Source organism: Podarcis gaigeae (genome assembly GCF_964106915.1).
Source record: "Podarcis gaigeae genome assembly, chromosome: 2".
Taxonomy (NCBI): Eukaryota; Metazoa; Chordata; class Lepidosauria; order Squamata; family Lacertidae; genus Podarcis; species Podarcis gaigeae.
Window position 1 is genome coordinate 77,253,694 of NC_139679.1, and position 21,145 is coordinate 77,274,838.

A 21,145-nucleotide genomic window follows, 5' to 3' on the forward strand; every position below is an offset into this window, starting at 1 on the left:
TTCCTAGTCCATCAACCACAGTTCAGACCCCAAAAGTATGTATGTAAAACTAAGATTTTCAGCAGCACCATGTGTAAATTTACACCTGTACATTCAGTTGCAGTTGCCATTTTACCACCCATTCACTCAGTTTGGAGAGGTCCCTTTGGCACTCTTTGCAATCTCTATTTGTTTTAAGGACTCTGAAAAAAATAGTATCATCAGCAAACTTAGCCACCTCACTGCTCACCATGGGCGTAGCCACAGGGGGGCAGGGAGGAGCAGATGCCCACATAATCAATAAAAATACATAGCTAACTGAGGTTCTGCACCCCTAACAAAAGGCCTGCCCCCAAAAAAATCCTGGCTACGCCCACTGCTGTTCACTCTAAACTCTAGATCTTTTATGAGTAAGTTAAAAACCACAGGTCCCAATATTGATCCTTGGGGGACTCCACTTTCTACTTCACTGCATTCATTTAGAGAACTGTTCATTTATTCCTACTCTTTGCTTCCAGCAGCATAACCTATTTATGATCCATGAGAGGACCTTTCCTCCTATTCACTGACTGCTAGGCTTACTCAGCAGTCTTTGGTGAGGTACTTTGTGAAAAGCTGAATTCCTCCTAATAACACTGCTGCTGAAAGGCAAGGCACCTCTATATAGTCTTTATCTCCCCCTTGCCTTTTTTGTTGTTCATGTTGCTCCTGCTATAGCTTTTATTTTATTTTCTTTCTTTCTTTTACTAGAAAGCAAAGAGTGTGCAATAGAGCTGGGGTAGACGGAGGCTGAGGAACAGGGGGGGCAAAGGGGTCGATGTCTAGAGTATGGAGAAACCACCTGATTTCCTTCCAAAAGGTGGAAGTTATCAAGTATTTATTGGCAGGATCTTTAAGGCGAAACACATTCTATGGACTTTTTACTGCAGCTCACCAGAAGGTGAATGGCACCTAGCAAATATCTCCAGAGCCTGTATGAGTCGCGAAGCCCTTGCGCCAAGAATAACGGGCACTCAGAGGGCATCGCTTCGACCCCTCTGAGCTGTGCCTCCCCAGGACCCTAATGGACATGCGTTGGGCACGGCGCTCCGGCACCAGCGGCACCAGCGGAGGGAGGGTCATCCAGCTACCCCGCCTCTCCTCGGAAGACGCCGGCTTTCCTATTCTTTCTGCTGAGGTGTTAAGATTTTCGCATCGCCTCTCGTTCCCCTCAAGAGGCCTCCGCTACCACGTCCTGCTTCCTCAATCCCCGGCACACACCCTCGCGGGCTCCGGGCTGATGCAACTCCGGTGTCCCCGCAAGCCAAGGCGCCCCGAGATCTGCCCGCCACTACTTGCTTGCTTGCTCGCTCACTCACTCACCGCCTCGCTGCGCGCTGTGCTTTGCAGGCAGCCCGTTGTTATAAGGCACCCAGATCTTCTGCAGGGGATTCTGCGTGAGCTCTCGAGCCGGCGGAGACGCCATTCTCGCATTGGGGGCTCGCTCCCTCCTGCGGTCCCGCCTGCTGCGACAAGCTCCAAGGAAGATCCGGGAAGGTGCGCCGCCGCCGACAGCCAGCGCGTGTCCTGGATCCTCGGCTACAGCGGGGGGGGGGGGGGGGCTGCTAGCAAGGCCACCGGAGGGCGGGGCCTGCAGGACGCACCGCCCCCTCAGGCCAGCGCGGGGAACAAGTTGCGGAGCAGGAAGACTCGCCCCCAACTCCGGAGCGAAGCAATGCGCGCGAGGCGCCGAGGCTGGGCTCCGCCCCCTGCGCGCTTCGCGGAGACAAAGGGATGCCTTGGCCGCGCAGGCTTTAGAAACGGGCTGGCGTAACACAAGGCAAAGCCGCACTGGGGCCCATGGTGCTTACTCGCAGGTAGGCGCATATGGGTAAAAGCAAGCATCAACCCGCTTTAAATGCCACTTAATGTCTGCAGTCTTGAGTTCAGGCTAATCCGCAACTGTCCTTGGGGATGGGGGGGATACAATCATTCACAGGTTTGTTACGCCTTAGCATTTTGGGAGCTGTAGTTTTAGGAGAGGGCTCAGTGTGGAAGATCGTTAAGAGTCCTTAACGACTTTTTTTTTTAAATCCAACATTACTAACCGTGCAATCCTGTGCATGTCAACTCAGAAGTGATCCCCGTTGAGTTAAAATTCGACCGTAGGTGTATATCGGATTGCAGCCTAAACCACTCTAAATCTAAAGAGGGGTAGTCAAATTGGAGTGCAATCCTAATCACTGACTGGCAGCGTTGGGGTTTATACAACTCCATCGCTCAGGATGTAGGGGGGGGGGCAGGAAAAAAAATTCCCTTTGCTGCAGCAGTCATGGGATGGCAGCAGATTCTATCAGCCAGGCGCTGCAAATGCCCAATTTCTGGGATTGCAAGCAGAAACTTCCAACCACCTGATTTTAAAATTGTGGGGAAATGACATATTGCTGCCATTAGCTGTGCGCAGTGTGCTTTGGGTGGGTGGGAGTTAAAACAGAAGCCCCTGCTCTAACATGAATCATACTGTATGTGCAAGCATTTTATTTAAGTAGGTAATGAACATTTCAAAGTGCAACCAGTCTGCCTGCAACTCAAGAGAACATTAGGAACATTAATACATGCAACAGAGCCATGGATTTGCTGACTGATGCAATCTGATAATTAGAAGAGTTGCTTTTTTAAAAACTAGGAATCCAAACAAGCTTCAGCCTCACCTCTGACCAGCAGTATTAACAATGAACTGCATTGCTGCCAGCCACCCTCTCACACAGAACAGTCCCCTATATTCTTACCAAGGAGCTCAACCTCACCACTCTTTTAATTATATCTCAGCACTTTTGACTAAAAAAAAAATCAGCATTGTCTGGGAAGGCGAACTAAGCTGATGCTTAGGGAGCCATAACAAGATCAGTCATTAGCATCTACAGCAGAAGTGATTGAGAACTCCAGAATAGGAAAACACCTTCCTTTCTTGCCTAAAGGTAAAGGAACCCCAGTCCAGTCGCGGACAACTCTGGGGTTGCGGCGCTCATCTCACTTTAATAATAATAATAATAAATTTTATTTATATCCCGCCCTCCCCAGCCGAAGCCGGGCTCAGGGCGGCTAACAACAATAAAACAGTACAAAAGTACAGCACAAACAACACTCTAAAATCATTCAATCTAAAATTAATTAATTCAAGTCACTGGCAACCATTGGGACAGAGCTCCGCAAAGATTGCCGAGGGAGGTAGTCAGGCTGTGCCCTGGCCAAAGGCCTGGTGGAACAGCTCTGTCTTGCAGGCCCTGCGGAAAGATGTCAAGTCCCACAGGGCCCTAGTCTCTTGTGACAGAGTGTTCCACCAGATCTGGCGTCATGGCAGCTTCTGGGTCATGTGGCCAGCATGACTAAACCGCTTCTGGCGAACCAGAGCAGTGCATGGAAACGCCGTTTACCTTCCCACCGGAGCGGTACCTATTTATCTACTTGTACTCTGACGTGCTTTCGAACTGCTAGGTTGGCAGGGGCAGGGACCGAGCAACAGGAGCTCACCCAGTCACAGGGATTCGAACCACCAACCTTCTGATCGGCAAGTCCTAGGCTCTGTGGTTTAACCCACAGCGCCACCTGCGTGGCACCTTTTAATTGGTTTCTGAGCCCTAGCCTAGAGGAAGCTCCATGCCTGAGGCACTGCAAGTACCAGGAAACAGGTAATGCCCATTATCATCCATCAAGGTTGATGTTCTCCCTTCAGACAGAACCCATTATTACACCCCACACAGTTCTGCACTTGTCATCTATGGTAGGCCTCTACTGTTTTAAATGCTCTCCTCCTTGTTTATCCCCTGCATTATTGGTTTTATTTTAGATGCTTTTATACTGTAGTTTATTAGCTTTAGGCCAAAGAGCAAAGGTGCATGAGCTCAAACACATTGGACTCAATAAAACAGCTCCTCTTGAAATGGCATATCCTTCTTGCTCCTACCAAACACTACCAAATCATAGATCACATCTGTCTCCATTGACATGAGTCATAGACACCACAGGTCAGCTGCTTTCCAAAACACGAATTCAAGGGCTTATCATTTTTAAAAGGGACTCCTTCAAAGCCACTATCAAATCATAGGTCACCTCTGTGTCCACAGAAGTATCAGTGATTTGTTGTTGCCTTTGTTGTCCTTGTGTGTAAAATCCACGAGGATCCATGCTTTGGCTTGGTGCTGGCAAGTACCAAATCTTTTACTCAGCAGTCTACTTACTGTTAAGCTTTAATTTTGATGGTGCGGGGGAGGGGGATACTGTCTAAAATAATGCACATTTAATTCTGCTGGATCTAACACCCAGATGCCACGGAAAAGCACAATGTGTGGGGGAGAGAGAAACAACCAGAGGGGTCGTGTTAGAGGCACTCTCAAAATTCTAGATGTGAGCACAAGCCCAAAAAGGTTAGCAACCCTGCAATTAATTGACCCTTTTGTTTCTGTAATAATAATTTATTATTCTGTCTCATGGCTTATTCTGCCTCCTTGGTGCCCAACCTTTAGATAAAAGATCAAATAATTATCATTCAGGTGCACCTGTACCAACATGGCATCCAACCATCCCTATTTTATTTGTATGCTTCCTTTCCACAGTGCAAACCATGCTCAAAGCAGCTTACAACATTAAAAAAATACAGAACTACAACATAATGAAAGTATTCATAAACAGTAAGTTAAACATTTTAAAATACAAAACCAAACGGAACAATTTCCACATAAATCGCAACAAAATCTGAAATAAAGATACAGAACAGCAACAGCAACAGCTTAACCTCAATAAACAAGGACATGCAGTAAAAACATGCTCGAAGGTTTTAATCTCTGAACAGTACTACAGATCCTGCACTATTTGGCCAGCCAATCAGATCTGCAGTATTGGCTGAAGAATCCATGCCCATTTACTGGAAACCAGCCATAAGATCAGTTGGTAGCTCTCGATTCCCGTCTAGGCAAGGCTTATGAGTTCCTGGAAACAAGCAGGAGGGGGGAAAGGTATTTAACATAATTGTGCAATTATCAAGTAGGAGTTATACTTTCCCACTAGAAAACTTCTATGTTTCCTTTTATCCAGCTGCTTAAAAGCTAGATGTGGTACTTAAAAAGGCATGAAAAACCTGTTCTTAGTTTCGCTGAAGATCCATTTGCAGAATGTTCACAAGATAAACAGCTGAAAGCTAAGTTTTATATTAGTCTTTCCCACACAAAGAGGGAAAACAGAAATTTTAAACTAAATGTTCTGTTCTGGTCCTGAATCATGGGGCAAGACAGTAGTTACTACAATGTGTTCTCTGCTCATTCAGTCCCTCTGATGCAAATCAGGAATTAAGCACCTGCTTTCTTGGGGTGCAGGTGGGGAATTTCCACTTAGCCCAGCCTATTTTCACACGTGTTGAAAATTGTGGTATAGAAGTATAAAAACAACTAAGTCCCATGACACTTTAAAGCAGCCTCCCCCAATCTGGTGCCCTGAAGGTGTTTGGAACTACAACTCCCATCAACCTTCACCCAGCATAGCCAGGTTAGTTTGGACTGATAGGAGACACACACCAAACATGTGGAAAGTGCCCAGTTGGGGGAGACTGGGATTTAGGGGCTGTCCTTGATATCACACTGAGCCTTGAAAGCCTCTCGTAAAGCAATGGGAACTTCTTGTTTTCTAATTATTTCCCAGATGGTAGAAGTTTCAGTACTATTTAACTTCAAAGTAAGTGCATGTTGCTGCAGTCTTTGTGACCAAATATGAAAGCTGATGGGGTAGACAGCTTTTGGTGTAATGCCATGTCCTTTTCTATCATCTGGAAGATGGCCTTGACCATAACCTAACAGTAAGAGGGTCAGGAAGCTATCTATAATTACTGCAGTAAGGATTTACTAATTGTTCTACTGCTGTCTAGCTAAACTGCTTACCTTCAAAGGTGCTTTACTACTGTATCTTAAGATTATAGGCGCAAGACAATACTTGTGCAAATAAATGCTTTAAATATTTTACTGTAAAAATTAGGTTAAAATCTTGTCTACTGAAAATAGCCAATCTGTACCCAAAACATACTCTTCTCCCAAGTAATATACCTGTGATAATGTGAGGTTGTAATGACATTCTTTAAGGATTATTTTGCTCTTTGGTGTGTTTTTTTTAACATTTAGGGCTATTTAAAGGGTTTATGATCCTAGTGATATTATGAGATTCTAAGGCTTGACTCAGATGTAATGATATCGGTTGAGTCTAAGCATTGTGATCTTGTGCTCCCCCTACTTCTCACATACCATACTGCAAGGCCAGGTCTAAACATTACATGCACTTATTGATGTTTGGGACCTCTCACGTGAAATCTTTATTAGTTTGCAATGCTGGCATGTTGCTTGACCTGCTTTTCATTCTCAGAATTCCATGGTAGTGCAACATGCTGTGTGGCAAATACAAGATTTACATTCAGTTACTTGAGATGAGAAAGTGATTTGCTTGCCGGGACAGTTTCTATAGTGGCTAGAGTGATGGATCTTGCAAATCTCTTTATAATATTGTGGTTTATTAAAATTATTGGTCAGAATGCCTGTCAAAGTCCTGGCACAAAGGAAATAGTCATTACTGTGCCTGAACATAGCAGCTATATTAGATCAGGAGAATCAGGTAGGTAAAACTGCATGTCAATACTACTTGTGCCCAATGATATATGTTTGAACAATGAAGTGCAAGGACAAATTGTGAATAAGACCAAAAAATGAACACAAGATGTGGCCTGCTGAGTCAGGCCAAAAGCCCATCAAGTCTAGCATTCTGTTTTCACAGCCAGATGACCATGGGAAGCCCACAAGCAAGACCTGAGCACAACAGGACTCTTCCCATCTGTGGTTCCCAAATTGATATACAGAGACGTATTGTCTCTGGCAGTGGAGAGAGACATTTTATAATAATAATAATAATAATAATAATAATAATAATAATAATAATAATAATATTTATTTATTTATACTCCACCCATCTGGCTGGGTTTTCCCAGCATGGTCAGTTAATCAGTAATAAGCAGAGTTCTGACAGCAATTATATTCATCAATATCTGCATTATATCTGTTTATATTCAGTCAACAGGAGTAATTTACTTCTAAAATTTACCCTTTAGTCTTCCATCACAGTTGAAACAGCCAATCAATTAAACTGATCCTGTAAAGCAAATATGTATGTGTATGTGTGCATTCCTTGATTTCATATAATTAAAAATTAAAGACATGAAATATCACACATTTTTTAAAAAGTCAAATATCACCAGTAGATGGCACTTCATAGTCACATAGCCAAGCACTATGTATATGAAGATTTAAGGAGACAACAGGCCAGCTGTAATCAAACTAAAAAGGTAACCAACCTAGCAGTTTGAAAGCATACCAATAATCCCCATAGTCACCTTTGACTGGACTTAGCCATCCAGGGGTCCTTTACCTTTTTACCTTCACCTGTTATGAAACTATGCAGAAAGTTTTGGGGAAACAACTTTTTGCTCTAGATCAGAACTGGAGCTCATTTCCAGATCACTTAGCAGGAAACAAGGATTTAGACATTTACTGGAAGATTTTGTGCTCTGGCTCTCATTCATTTATCCAAAGCAATAAGAATAGAAAATGGACAAAGGTGAGCTAATATGTGGAAGAGGGAGCGATGTTAGAATCCATAACTCTCATGAGTTTAATCTGTTTAGCGTTCATATTATAATCCTGGGTTAAATATTTCAGGTGGTGTAATGAGTCAGTGCATCTGGCTGTTAACCAGAAGGTGGGTGGTTCAAGCCCACCCAGAGACAGCTGTGGACAGGATTTCTGCATTGTGGAAGTGGGACTAGATGACCCTCAGGGTCCCTTCCAACTCTGCAATTCTATTATTCTGCCATTTAAAAAATTTCGTCTGATGGTTACTTTGCGCACTGTAAATGAGGAAGAAATTAAGCTATCAAACCATGGAAAAACAAATCCCAACCATCCAAAAATGCTTTTCGCGTACACTAGCAGCTACGTGGACAGACAGAGCAGGAAAGTCCCATGGTATAAATGACCTCCCATTCACACAATTGTGGATCCAACCACCTATTTTTAGCTCCCTGTTCAAAGCCTTAAAATTAATGTCCTTCATACTCCCAGTATCAGACACTTAAAACATGACCAATCTAGCCAACCTACGCTTGTAGATTCTCTTTCTCTCTCAAACAATCTGGTTCATGTAATGGATATTTCATTACTGAAGTTCAATATTGAGAAAGACAATCTCAATAGCTTTCTATCAAGAAATGCTGGAGAAAACGGTTAAGTTTCTCTATCCTAAACACCACTGCACTGGTACAATCCTTTGTCTCAATTTGGCTCCACCAGAGCAAGATAATAGCTAGTGTCATTTAATTAGATAGGCTTAATAGTCCTTAATCAGAAATATAATTTCCACATGTGATAAGCGATGCAACTGTTTCCACATCTGTGTGCAACATGCCTCTTCTAATACACATGATTCTGTAACAAAACTGCAGCTGGCTATCCAAATAAATATTTTGTTTTATATTGCGTATTACACCAACCAAAATTTCACAAAACAGCATGCAAGCTTTTGAGTTCTCCAGAGCTTGTCGTTTGGCCTCATGAAAATCAGATCCAGCAGGGCTTTAAACTTCTTTCTATTTCTTTATTGCCTGTCCTACCAAGCAGCAATCCAGGATGGTAAACAATATAATTTAAACATCATTTAATTTAAACATCATTACAAATATTCCACAATAGCAATAAATAGTAAATAAAAACACAAGCATGCTCAAAATTACAGTATCATTCTTACAACTGTTAGGCCCCTTAATTCCCAGAAGTAAATAATGTATTTAACAGGCCAATTGAGGGGCACAATTGTAGCTCTCACACAGCCAGTACTTTAAGGGTAGCTGAACTATGATCCCATGTGTGCTCATTCTTCAGCCTCTCCTCCCTCTTGTAAACAATCAGTGACTGTATCATCCTCCCACAACACTGGGTAAGTCCACTGTCTAAAACAGGGGTGGATACAGGGGTGAGGGCAGGGAGGCAGCTGCCTCCTATAATCAGTACAAATCTGATGTTCTTCCCCCCTAACAATAATCCTGGCGATACCCATGGGTGGATAATTCTTGGACCACAGGCTACATCTGGCCCACCAAGATCTGCTAAAAGTTATATGCCTGCTGCTTAAGAGATAACCCCAAAAGAACTAAAGGATTTTTCTCTCTCTATTCTTTGTCCCAAGAACCACAGTGCTGAGACAGGGGTCAAAGCCTGACTGCTCTTCAAGAGTAAAAAAAAAAAAAAAGCAGCATTTCCCTCCACCCCAGTGCTGGAATGGGGGTGGGCAGGGAAACTGCCTTTCTGTGTAATGTTAAATATTGTGTTTCCAATCAGATGCACCCCAGTGGGGAGGGCTGGAAGTGCTGATTGTGTTTGTGTTGGGTGAATGTTGTGTACCTAGTGAGTGTGCACTGTCTCTGTGTGTGGCATGCGTAAACGCACATACATATGATGGCTACATCCACCACTGACACGCAACCCTCAGAGGCATGGCTAATAATCAAGGCAGCTGTCAGGCCAAAAAATGTTAGACACCATTGAAGTTACAACTAGAAGTTACAACAGTATTACAAAAAGAAAAAAAGGTAGTGCCAGTCAATTTTGCAAGAAGGAAAGGAGAAGCAACTACAGAGAACTGGAATGAAAACTTTAAGGGACCATAACTACAGTGATATAATTGGAAGCGTGGCCTAGAGTGCTTTGCTGTTGTACTGTTCAAAAAGCCAGGGAGTTTGGGATCAGTGCAGCAAACCCACGTTCAACTTTCTGAACCCTTAAAGTTTGCTTAGTGATCTTGGAGAAGTCACTACTATATTCAGACTTACATAACTAATAGTACTCTTGTCAGGCTAAAATCAAATGAGTTCCAAGTATATAAATGCTCTCTCTCACTCTCTCTAGGGCATGAACTCAGCCTAATTGCCAAGACTATGCAATTAATGTTTTGTAGCTGAGCAGACAGGAGAGTAGGACAAAACCATTTCTGAATTTTACGTATCTCCGAATCCCATTAGATTCACTTAACGCTACCCAAATCCCAGTCAGTGTAGAAGGTTTGCCACATACTGCATATGTTTACTCAAAGTGATCTTTTAACATGCATCACAACACAGAATGAGCAGTACCTTATCTCCAGCAATTAAAAACTAATATTGTGATGTCTAGTCACCATGCTAAGCCATTCTGTTGCTCTGTCCTGTTCACTGCAAGCTTTGTTTGAAGGTCAGTCAAGGGGTAAATCCCTGCAGTGTCAACTAGGCTCTGCCCAAGCTTAGAATGAGGTCAGAATGCCTTCTGTCTTCAATTCTCAATCCTTGTTTACATGATGGTGCAGAGTAATGAGACTAGAAACTAAAACACTACGTCTCATTTCCCAAACAACTGGTAAGCAAGTTACTCTTTTTCTTTTCAAAATCCAAATCACCGCAAAGATATTTAATCATTTTAACATAGGCATGCTTCCCCCTTCCAGATAAAGACTCCCCCCCCCACTTGTTAGAACCACAAGTTAATAAAATACATGCTTCTATTGTAAAGAGAGTCAGTGTGCTCCATAAAGCTTAAGTGTATACTGTTTATAAGTTTGCCTATCGAAGTGGGGATGTAACCAAAGGGAAAGCAGATGACACTGAAGACAACACAGAATAATCTGTCCAGATTAAAAGCTTGTTAAGAAAAATGTGCATAGCTTAAATGGCTACATTTAACCAAATTTGTGTAATCTCATTCATATCCTCCAACACTTATATATTCCTGAAAATCCTACTTCTAGGATGTTGAAAGTGCCTTTTTGGTACATTTATCTTACCAAACTCCATAGCTGCTGCTTTTTTCTTTTCTTTTTTAACATACTAACTACCTTAATGTTATCAGGACAATTGGTAATAAACAAGTCCATTTTAAGAAGTATTTTGCAATGAAGTATATTATAATGATGTTTGAAAAATAAGGGTGTTAACCGCTCCCCGTCCAAAAAACGCTAGTTGAGAGACCAAAGGTAAATCCCAGATCTGCAAAAGAAGGAAGATGTTCTAGTGACTCAAAATGTCACATATCTTGTTTTATAGCCATGAATCATATTATGCAGAAATGTGCAGAAAATCAGGAATCATTTCACATATTAATGGCGTACGGACAGATTTCTCCACTTAACAACTTCTCTTAGGAAGAAAATAATTTGTTATTTGACGGTGTTAAGAATAGTGAGACACAACGATCATTTTTGAATTAACCCTTTATAATTTGAAATGTTTGGTTTTTCAAGCAAAGTTTTCAGAAAAAAAAGTTTATCTATAATCTTCGAGGTGAATAAAATACAGAGAGTAAATCATAGGTAACTCATACTTCTACACAGCAAGGCAACTCCCCTATGAGGAAAGGTTTACAACATCTGAGTTTGCTCTAATGAAGACAATATGAAGATTCATCGGGCAATACACATTGGTAAAGTGCCCTTTCTTGTCTCAGGTATGGCATTTGATCAGGGTAACCAATATAGTGTCCTCTAGATGTCTTGGACTACACTTCCCATTGGTTCAGAGTTGTAATCCAAAACATCTGTAGGGCACCTTGTTGGCTACTCCTAGCTTAGATGGTCTATACTGTATATAAAAAAGAGGTTTTGTTGTGTTTTAATATTTCAATTGGGACACAGGTGGCGCTGTGGGTTAAACCACAGAGTCTAGGGCTTGCTGATCAGAAGGTCAGCGGTTCGAATCCCCACGACGGGGTGAGCTCCTGTGTTCGGTCCCTGCTCCTGCCAACTTAGCCATTTGAAAGCACATCAAAGTGCAAGTACATAAATAGGTACCGTTCTGGCGGGAAGGTAAACGGCATTTCTGTGCACTGCTCTGGTTCGCCAGAAGCGGCTTAGTCATGCTGGCCACATGACCCAAAAGCTATACACCGGCTCCCTTGGCCAGTAAAGTGAGATGAGCACCGCAACCCCAGAGTTGGTCATGACTGGACCTAATGGTCAGGGGTCCCTTTACCTTTAATATTTCAATTACAAGGTGTCAAGGTGTCAGCCCACACAAATCATAACACAGTTCAGCTGAAATGAGAATAGTTCCATTCACAATCTGTGTCCTGACCTAAGCCCAATGAACCTACATTCATTGTACACACTCTTCCAGATAATGGCTGATAATGGTCACAAAACCAGGAAGGCCAACAGTGGTTGTTTGCTCTGCTGTGTTTTTTGTATGAGAAAACTCATGCCCTGCTGCAACTTTGTAACCAAGGCTATGCACAGGAAACTGAAGCAATTTCATACTCTACCCTGTTTAGCCCTGCCTTTACTTCCCCCTTCCTCCGCTTCCCCTGTGTCAACTTTTAAACTTTAAGCTATTTGGGACAGGGATCTGTCATCTTGATTTGCGTGAAGCACAATACACACCAACTGTGCTAAATAATTGGTCACAACATAGATTTATTTATTTCCAATATTTATATACAAAAGTCCTCTGGGTGGTTTACAAATAAAAGTTAAAAACATGAAATACAATATGAAAATAAAATCTAACATGGAATAGAACCAGAAAAAGAGAATAGAAAAAAGGAGTAAAAAAATATTTAAGATGGAACGTATCTTCACCTGGCACCAAAAATGGTCAAGTAGGCACCAGGCAGGCTTCTCTGATGGTGCCAACACCAAAAAGCTCCTTCCTCTTGTAGCCAACCTCCTTTTGTTTTGTTCACAATCTGTCCTGCATTCATACATGAGACAACTAGCTAAAGGGATGTTCACAGGCACAAAACAACTATGCTTAATATACTTGGTATGGACTTATCTCAGACTAAGTAATAAAATATTAATATGCAAATTTGCATGTCGGGGCAGGATCCTATGAGACTTCCTTAGCCCACCCTCTGTGCAGCAAACCCCCTCCCCCCCAAAAAAAAACAACCGCCACCACCAGAGAGGGTCAAGGAATCCTCTGGAACAGTAATGATAGAGGGGCACACAGGCTGAAGCTGGGCTGCTAGAATTCAGAGAAGCTGCTTTGCACAAGAAGTGCCTTTACATTGGTGCAAGACACTGCTGAGTCCAAGCCACAATTAACTGGGGGGGGGATGGAGCCTGAACGTTCATTTTTCCTTCTTCCTCTTCAAAATACTTGGAATTTCTGTAAGCGTTGGATATTCTGGAACGGGACAATAAATCTCAAGTCAGGGAAGTAGCTGACATGAAAACACAGTGTGCTTTATCAAAATTTCAAGGCGGGTTTTAAAACACTTCCCAACACACCCCCAGTCTAAGCAAGGAATTGCGTAATGCAGTACGTGCTGTTTCTGTGGCAACATCAATGATTACTCCCAGGGCAAGGCATGAAAGGAGGAAAGATTTCTCAAAATACTTCCTGTCCTGTGCAAGAAGCATGCATGTCTCAAGTGATCCTAATGAAACCTTTGAAACAAATGATGTATTTATTTATTTTTACAAGCCTTAATTCATCTGCCCTGGCGGTTGGATATACCCCTTTTGTGAATGCATCATCTTACACTTTAAAGGCATGACACACACCCCTCCCCAAAGGGGGAGGGAAACCCCACACACAATTACACACAATAGAAATGTTTCAATTCTCATCTCTTGTTCTGAACCCATTTATGCAACAGGAAGGTTTTCTTCATGAAACTTAAATTACCGTATTTTTTGCACCATAACGCTCACTTTTTTCCTCCTAGAAAGTAAGGGGAAATGTCTGTGCGTGTTATGGAGCGAATGCCTACGGATGGCGGGGGGATCTGCTGCAGTCGTGAGCAGAGGATCCATGGTTCCCCTTCCTTCCCTCCTCCGTGGCTCGCTCTGAAACAGCAAAGCGGGAGAAGAGCCACTGAGTGGGGAGGAGAGAGGGACAGAGAGCCTGCTTGCTTTAAAGGAGCAAAGCGGGAGAGGAGAGGAGCCTTCTCCTCTTATACCCCTCTTCTGCATTATTAACAGCATCCTTCTCCACCCACCCCACGTGTGTTCCTTGTCCCTTGAGTGCTTTTCCTTCCCTCCCCACTTAAAACATGGTTACAAAGCACGGATCCACATGGATCCTCAGGATTTTTGCACTGGGTCACCCCAAATTCACCATCAGATCACATAGCATGTCCATGGCTACAGCTTGCACCAAAAAATCACGCACCCACTGTTGCCTGGGGCCGCAGTGGTGCAAAAATGTGGTTACAAAGCCTGGATCCACATGGATCCTCAGGGTTTTTGCATTGGGCTACCCCAAACTCACCGTTAGATCACATGTCTGTGGCCACAGCATGAACCACAAAAATCATACATCCGCTGTTTCGTTTAGAATATTTTTTTTCTTGTTTTCCTCCTCTAAAAACTATGTGCGTGTTATGGTTGGGTGCGTGTTATAGAGCGAAAAATACGGTAGTATAAATAGGATTTTAACCTCCACCCAACAGGAACCCGATGGGCTAGCCAATGTCATTTTTTTACTTGCAATTCAGATTTTTTTTTTTTAAACCAGACAGTGGGATCAGCCTAAACTGAATCTATACCAATAGTAAAGGTATCTAGAGGCCTGAAGAAAGAAGAAAAGGCACACTAGCCTGGGAACTTCCTCTCTGCCCAGAACATTGGAGGCTAGACACCACACCCCCTCTACAGTATTTATAGGAACTCAAACATTGAGATCCCGCTCTGTTCCAGTAACAAGAAGCCGAAAGCACCAGCCTGAAGATGACGAGTGAGACCTCGTCGAAACGTCGCCTAGACACCCCAACTTTTACACGGGAAGACACCCGAGGACACCAAAACCTGCATTCCTGTACCCGTGAAAATCTACGAAAGCAAATATATATATATATATATCTCCACCAAGCTTCTCAGCTTTGTAATACATGTTATGGATGGTATCCAATTGTTGCCCCTCCACTAATGGAAGGCTTTTAAATCCACCAGAGCCTTCTTTCAACTGAACAGGGATTGAATCAATCTTTGGCAGCTCCCCCTCCTGGATCAAAGAGCATCCCATCATCAGTGGGACACCTATTGGATAGAACCACATGAACTTCACAACTTACTTCTTTCTTCTGTGCTGTTAGCTTTACAACAAACAGCAATAAGATATACAATTCAGCAAGCTGATCCAGACATGTAAATCTGGCATGTATTTTAATGTGTGATTTTATTTTATAATGTTATACTGTATTTTTAAAATAGCTGATTTTATTTTGAAAAATGTCAGGCTACCAAAGGTAAAAGGTAAAGGACCTCTGACAGTTAAGTCCAGTAACAGACAACTCTGGGGTTGCAGCGCTCATCTCGCTTTACAGGCCGAGGGAGCCGGCGTTTGTCGGCAGACAGTTTTTCCAGTTCATGTGGCCAGCATGACTAAGCCGCTTCTGGCGCAACGGAACACCAAAACCAGAGCAGCACACAGAAATGCCATTTACCTTCCCGCCGGAGCAGTACCTATTTATCTACTTGCACTTTTTGGCATGCTTTCGAACTGCTAGGTTGGCAAGAGCTGGGACAGAGCAATGGGAGCTCACCCCATTGCGGGGATTCGAACCGCCGACCTTCTGATTGGCAAGCCCAAGAGGCTCAGTGGTTTAGACCACAGTGCCATTCTTAAGTACAGTGGTACTTCAGGTTACATACGCTTCAGGTTACAGACTCCGCTAACCCTGAAATAGTGCTTCAGGTTAAGAACTTTGTTTCAAGATGAGAACAGAAATTGTGCTCCAGCGGTACGGTGGCAGCAGAAGGCCCCATTAGCTAAAGCGGTGCTTCAGGTTAAGAACAGTTTCAGGTTAAGAACGGACCTCCAGAACAAATTAAGTACTTAACCCGAGGTACCACTGTAGTTAGGCTACTACTCATCTGATTTTCTTGGTCATTTTAATGTAAACCACATAGAAGTTGTGAGGATTAAGTGGTACATAAATCCTACTGGTTAATTAAATCATTTCACCTCCATTAAATACACAGCAGACATGTACCTTGCCTACATGTCTGGATCTGATCATATGATCTTTTGCATTTCTACGGACTGTTCTATAAATGTCTGCTTTGAGCTGTCAAGTCTAAAGTCACACCATATTTGTGAATGAATAGCTCAGTCACTCCTTCATAAACAAATAAATTTGTTGCCGCTCACTCACCCATACAGATAACTGCAGGCTGTCCTGCTTAAGTTCTACAACTTGGCAACATGGGAGTGCCTAATTACTGAGCTGATTCAACCTTAATTCTGAGACGATCTGATACACATCACTGACAGACACAAGCACTTTCCTTTGAAGATTGGCAACTTCCTATATTAGTTACGGTACTGTAAATTCTAAACAGTTTTAAGGTTTTAGTGATGTTTGTTTCTACTTACGCTGTTACTTGTAACAATGTCCAAACATAATTTTGCTATACCCAAAAATATGAGAGCCTCAGCCCAAATATGTATATGGATTGTATTATGCAATGGCAATTTGCAATCTCCAAATTTTTGAATTCCTTTGAGAAAATTTCACAATAATTAATATTCTCAACATGATATATACACAAAAGCCATGCTAAACCTATCTACACACATTTTTCAGGTTCACCCTTGCAGGAAACTTCTAGGATTCACTAGAGGTCTTTTTAAAAGAGGAAACCACATGCAGTGTTGAGGTGGTTTTTTCATGCAAAGAGAACTGATTGTCAGTACTGTATCAAGTACTGTATTTTCTCATTCATCCATTCCTGAACAAACATGCATGCTAAGTAGTACCTGGGGGAGGGTCAATAAAAATGGATTGTACCAGATGCTGTTCTTACATCAATGGAAGGCTCTTGGACCCAGTTTTTGCACCACCTCTCACACTGTTCTAGATGTTCCACCAACTCTGTGATGCTGAGAGTGTGTGTATGTGCGTACACACACACACAGGGGACTGTAGCAAGAAAACTGAATTTGTAAAAATCACCTACCTCTCTCTTCCATTTACAATACCCTCTGTGACTGGACTCATAGCATTAGATATACAGTGGTACCTTGGTTTAAAACTATAATCCATTCCAGAGGTCCGGTTGTAAACCAAAACAGGTTGTAAACCAAGGCGCACTTTCGCCAATGGGGCCTCCAAAAAAAATTGGTTGTAATCCAAAAAAAGGGACACCCACTTCCGGGTTTAACGTGGTTGTAATCCAAAATGGTTGTAATCCAACCAAGGTACCACTGTGTTCCTTAAATTAACAACCAATTCCTTTAGGGATAGATGGGAAGCAGAGCCACTCAATCAGGTCTACTAAGGTGACATCCACACCATACATTAAAGTAACCTTAGCCATGGAGAATTTTGCTTTGAAAACAAACAAAGGTTAGCAGCAACTATAGTTTGCCCAACTCGCGTATCACAGATTACTCTGGTACTCTCATAAAGCCTGAAGTGAGTAAGTGCCTACGGAAGAGAAAGACACATGGCCCCTCTGCATGTTCACATTGGCCTAACCATAGTTTAGCCATCATGTCTTAACTAGTCCTAAAGAGTTATTTCTACAGTACTTGAGTTTTGTGATGCTAAGCAGTATCATACACTAGAAGAAAAAGTGCCACATATTTGCTAGATGCAAAGGCTGGAAGGCCCTCAGCGTAACATCTTGCTCTGCACCTTTCTCTGGGTTTTTTGTCTAGCTGGAATGCATCCTTGACCTGCAATAATGCCTCTCTGGCTTGAAGGGATGGAGAGAGGTGTGACTTTTGTGTGGCTCGAATGTAGGCTACCATACAAAGTTAAGAGCTACATCCATTGCTACCCCATAGACAGAGACCATATGCAGCACTTTGAGCCGCTCAGAATGGTAGCCTTCCTCTGTTTATTACATTCAGATATCTCTTTCAGTCCAGGTTATTTTTAAGTGACAGTTAACATATCATAACTTTTAGACAGTTAACATAACATAACTTTTTAATGTGTTCCCCCCCCCCCCACTCTGCTGGTCAGCAATAACCAAAATGCAATTTCATGGCATCCCTCTCCTTAAAAGTACATATTCATTTCAAATCTGATTTAAGGTATGCTACAAAAATGTCCCATTTCTTGCCATTTACATTATTATTATACTTCTACATTGTGCCTTCTTTTTACAGCAGTATTAGCTGATGAAATGTAAAATAAGATACAAACAAAATGACAAATAACACATTCACAAACCCATCCTTTTCATGTTTACTTAGCTAAGTGTGCATTAGACTATAGCCCAAATCTTGTATCTGTTTCAAAGGCAATTCCAGAATCATATGCTAAAACCAGGGGCTTCTATATTCAGGTTAATGCAGAGTGTTGAGATGCTTCTCTTGCTTTGAGACAAGGGACGGCTATTTGGATTGAAAAGACAAACATTTAAAAGAAGTCTTCTGTACAAGGAACCACATGTCCTCTCACACTTTGGCAGACCTTTGACTAGTTTGTGAACATGCACGTCAAGAGTTCAGCTCAAGCCACAGTTTCCTTTTCACCTTTAAAAATTACATTAACCCAAAACAGCAGCATTCCTCAGATTTCCTTTGTTTTATCCAATAAAAAAATATTTGGGAAGGAGACAGTATATTCTTCCATTTCAATTATCTGTAATACCGGAGAACATTTTTATTACAGCTTAAAAGAGCAAACTCTGCATTCTTATTATTAGTATCACAGCTGAAGGCTACAGTAATGTATTTTAGAGAAAGGTTATACTGGCTTACGAGAAGTTTAAGCAGGTGAACAGAAGTGCCATATTCTTCTTCAAAAGCATACCATCTGTTCTTTTACCAAGTTAAGACACTTTTGTATTCTGGCATTTCCTCACCTAACTAGTTTGTAGCTGAGAGATCAAAAAGACATGTAAGTGTTTGTTATTTTCCACAAACAAAAAATGTTGTTTCTTTGGGAAAGAATGTTTCAAGTGTTATTTCCCTACAGTTATGTCTTGCAGGAAACAGAGCATTATTGGAGCTCCTGGAGCATTCTCATTCATCTTGTAAAATCTGATGACTTTTAATTAGGTATTAGAGAATGGAAGCAGAATATGAGCAATTGAACCTCATTGCTGATGATCCACAATGCTGGACCTTCCCCAAGTTAAGCCCAGTGCAAATGTAACAGAACCACATTTCAAGTGGTAGACAAGAGGTGTATTTTGCCTGTACTAGAAACCAGGCTTTTAGTGTTGCAGCTCTAACTCTCTGGAATCAATTACCAGCTGAGATCAGACTGACACCTAGCACAATGATGTCTATGCCTCTACTGAACACAGTTTTGTTTAGGAAGGCTTTCTCTGCGGTGCTAACCCCATCATTTATGGAAAATCAGATTTATATTTCATGAAATGTTTCCACTGGTTTTTGAGTTTACTGAATTGATTTTATTGTTATTAAGAGTTTGCATTTTTGTGTTTTATTCTGTTTTTACTCTCTATACCTCATTGATGCCTTTTTGCCATGAAGTCTATAAATCTGTCAAATAAGCAAGATAAAAGCTAGTTAAGAGATCAGAAGTGCCTGATACATGGGTGAATTCTGCCGTTCCTTCTCAGAGTTAATAGCATTCCCTCTCTTGGGCTTTCTTTCAAGTGGTAGAGTCTAGGCACAAATTTACCCCCTAGGTGAGAATTAGGCCCAACAGTAGAATCCTATACATAGCTACTCAAGAAAAAGTGTCACCAATTTCAACGCAGCTTAGTCCAAGGCTTGTACACGCCTGCAACGTACGTCCCACTGATCACAGGGGGGAAATATGTCCCATTAAAAGCAATGGTACATTAGAGTTCTTAGTTTTTGTTTTTAGTGAAAACAAGCACACAAGGCAGGTGTCACAATGACACTTCTTTCTTATAAAATATGCTAAACATTCATCAGCCTAGGTTGATGTTGGATAATGGGTCATGGATATATAGTGAAAACAACTGCAAAATACGTATGTGTGTTTTTCTTCTTTTTTACTGAATGTATTCTTGAACTGGATGTTTAAATCTTTGTAAAAAAAAAACTCTTTAAAAAAATCAATAAAATTATTCCAAAAAAAATTGTCAAGAGAAAAGAGAAATATTTAATTCAGAAGACAAGACTGACCTTTTTTTGTTATGACACATTGTCATGCTAATGCGATATTCCTTTCCAAGGAACTCCAGCCATGGAACTGAAAAAGGTCATGACCACTTTTTCCCCTTAGAGCATGGGTTTTCACATTAACAGTGAAGCAACTGCCAAACTATTTTTAACTTAATACCAGAGAAAATGATTTTTAGAATTATTTTCACTCCTGTTGAAGTCATGTTAGCCATATTAAAATAACTAGAGAAATGTTTTATTAATGGTTCTATACACTAATGCAGAGTTCACCAAACATTCTGCACTACTGAGCACATTTCAAAATTTGAGAGAGTTCTGTGGGCACCAAACACAAAATGACTGCCATAAGGGGCGTGGCATAAAACAAAATTAGAGCGAGTACAGCTATTGCTACCAACCACCAACCCACTCACGTCTTAGACAGCCCCATGTTTATCATGGGAAGTCAACTATGTCCTGATTGTTCTGATGGTGGATATAGAGCTGTTAAAGACACAACAAACCTGTTTTCCACAATGCCAACCCTAAACCAAAGCTTAGGCTGCCAACCTGTATCTGCTTACGTGGGAATAAGTGCCATTAATACCAAGAGGGATACTACTGAATAGAGATGCATTCCATCCTACTGTAGGTTAGCTATACAGTGAAGTCTTAACACTTACATCCTCTGCACAGCAGGAGACATACCTAAGCCTCTTTGCAAAGTTTTCACATTTTTCATTTACTATTTGGGAAGGGGATTCTTTAACATCCACCACACTTTTGTGTAACAGCATTTGCAGAAAATATATTCTAGAGCAGTGGTTCCCAATTGGTGGTCCACAGACCCAAGGGAGTCTGTGTAATCCACGAAGGGGATCCATGGCACATATCTGTCAACTGTCCAGAACATTCCTTTGAGGGGGGGCATCCTCTCGCATAACTCACGTAACTCATGCAAGAGTGTAGCCTGTAAGGCACTGGGATATGGTGGAAGGTATGGTGGCACCATTCACATAACAAAAACTACTATAGAGATATCAACATTTTCAAAACCAGGGGGTCCATAGCTTGGCT

The 21,145-nt window shown here is 41.9% G+C and overlaps 1 protein-coding gene and 1 long non-coding RNA gene across 5 annotated transcripts in view; one reads left to right on the forward strand and one right to left on the reverse strand.

The window, feature by feature from the left end:
* PFKFB4 (6-phosphofructo-2-kinase/fructose-2,6-biphosphatase 4) overlaps positions 1–21,145 on the reverse strand; it is a 66,009-nt gene that overhangs the window by 38,682 nt on the left and 6,182 nt on the right. Inside the window, exon 1 of one of the 4 annotated variants that reach the window (XM_083726841.1) lies at positions 1,342–1,696. The exons of 2 other annotated variants lie outside the window; for them this stretch is intronic. In XM_083726841.1, coding sequence (XP_083582967.1) covers positions 1,342–1,444 — 103 coding nt within the window. In that variant the 5' untranslated portion in view covers positions 1,445–1,696. Of the gene's footprint in view, positions 1–1,341; positions 1,697–21,145 lie in introns of those variants that run through there. One more of the 4 variants, XM_083726842.1, reaches the window with a different exon arrangement.
* Positions 3,458–6,897, forward strand: LOC310838937. The gene is made up of 3 exons (XR_014561233.1): positions 3,458–3,647; positions 4,572–4,970; positions 6,766–6,897. It is a non-coding gene; the product is annotated as an uncharacterized lncRNA (long non-coding RNA).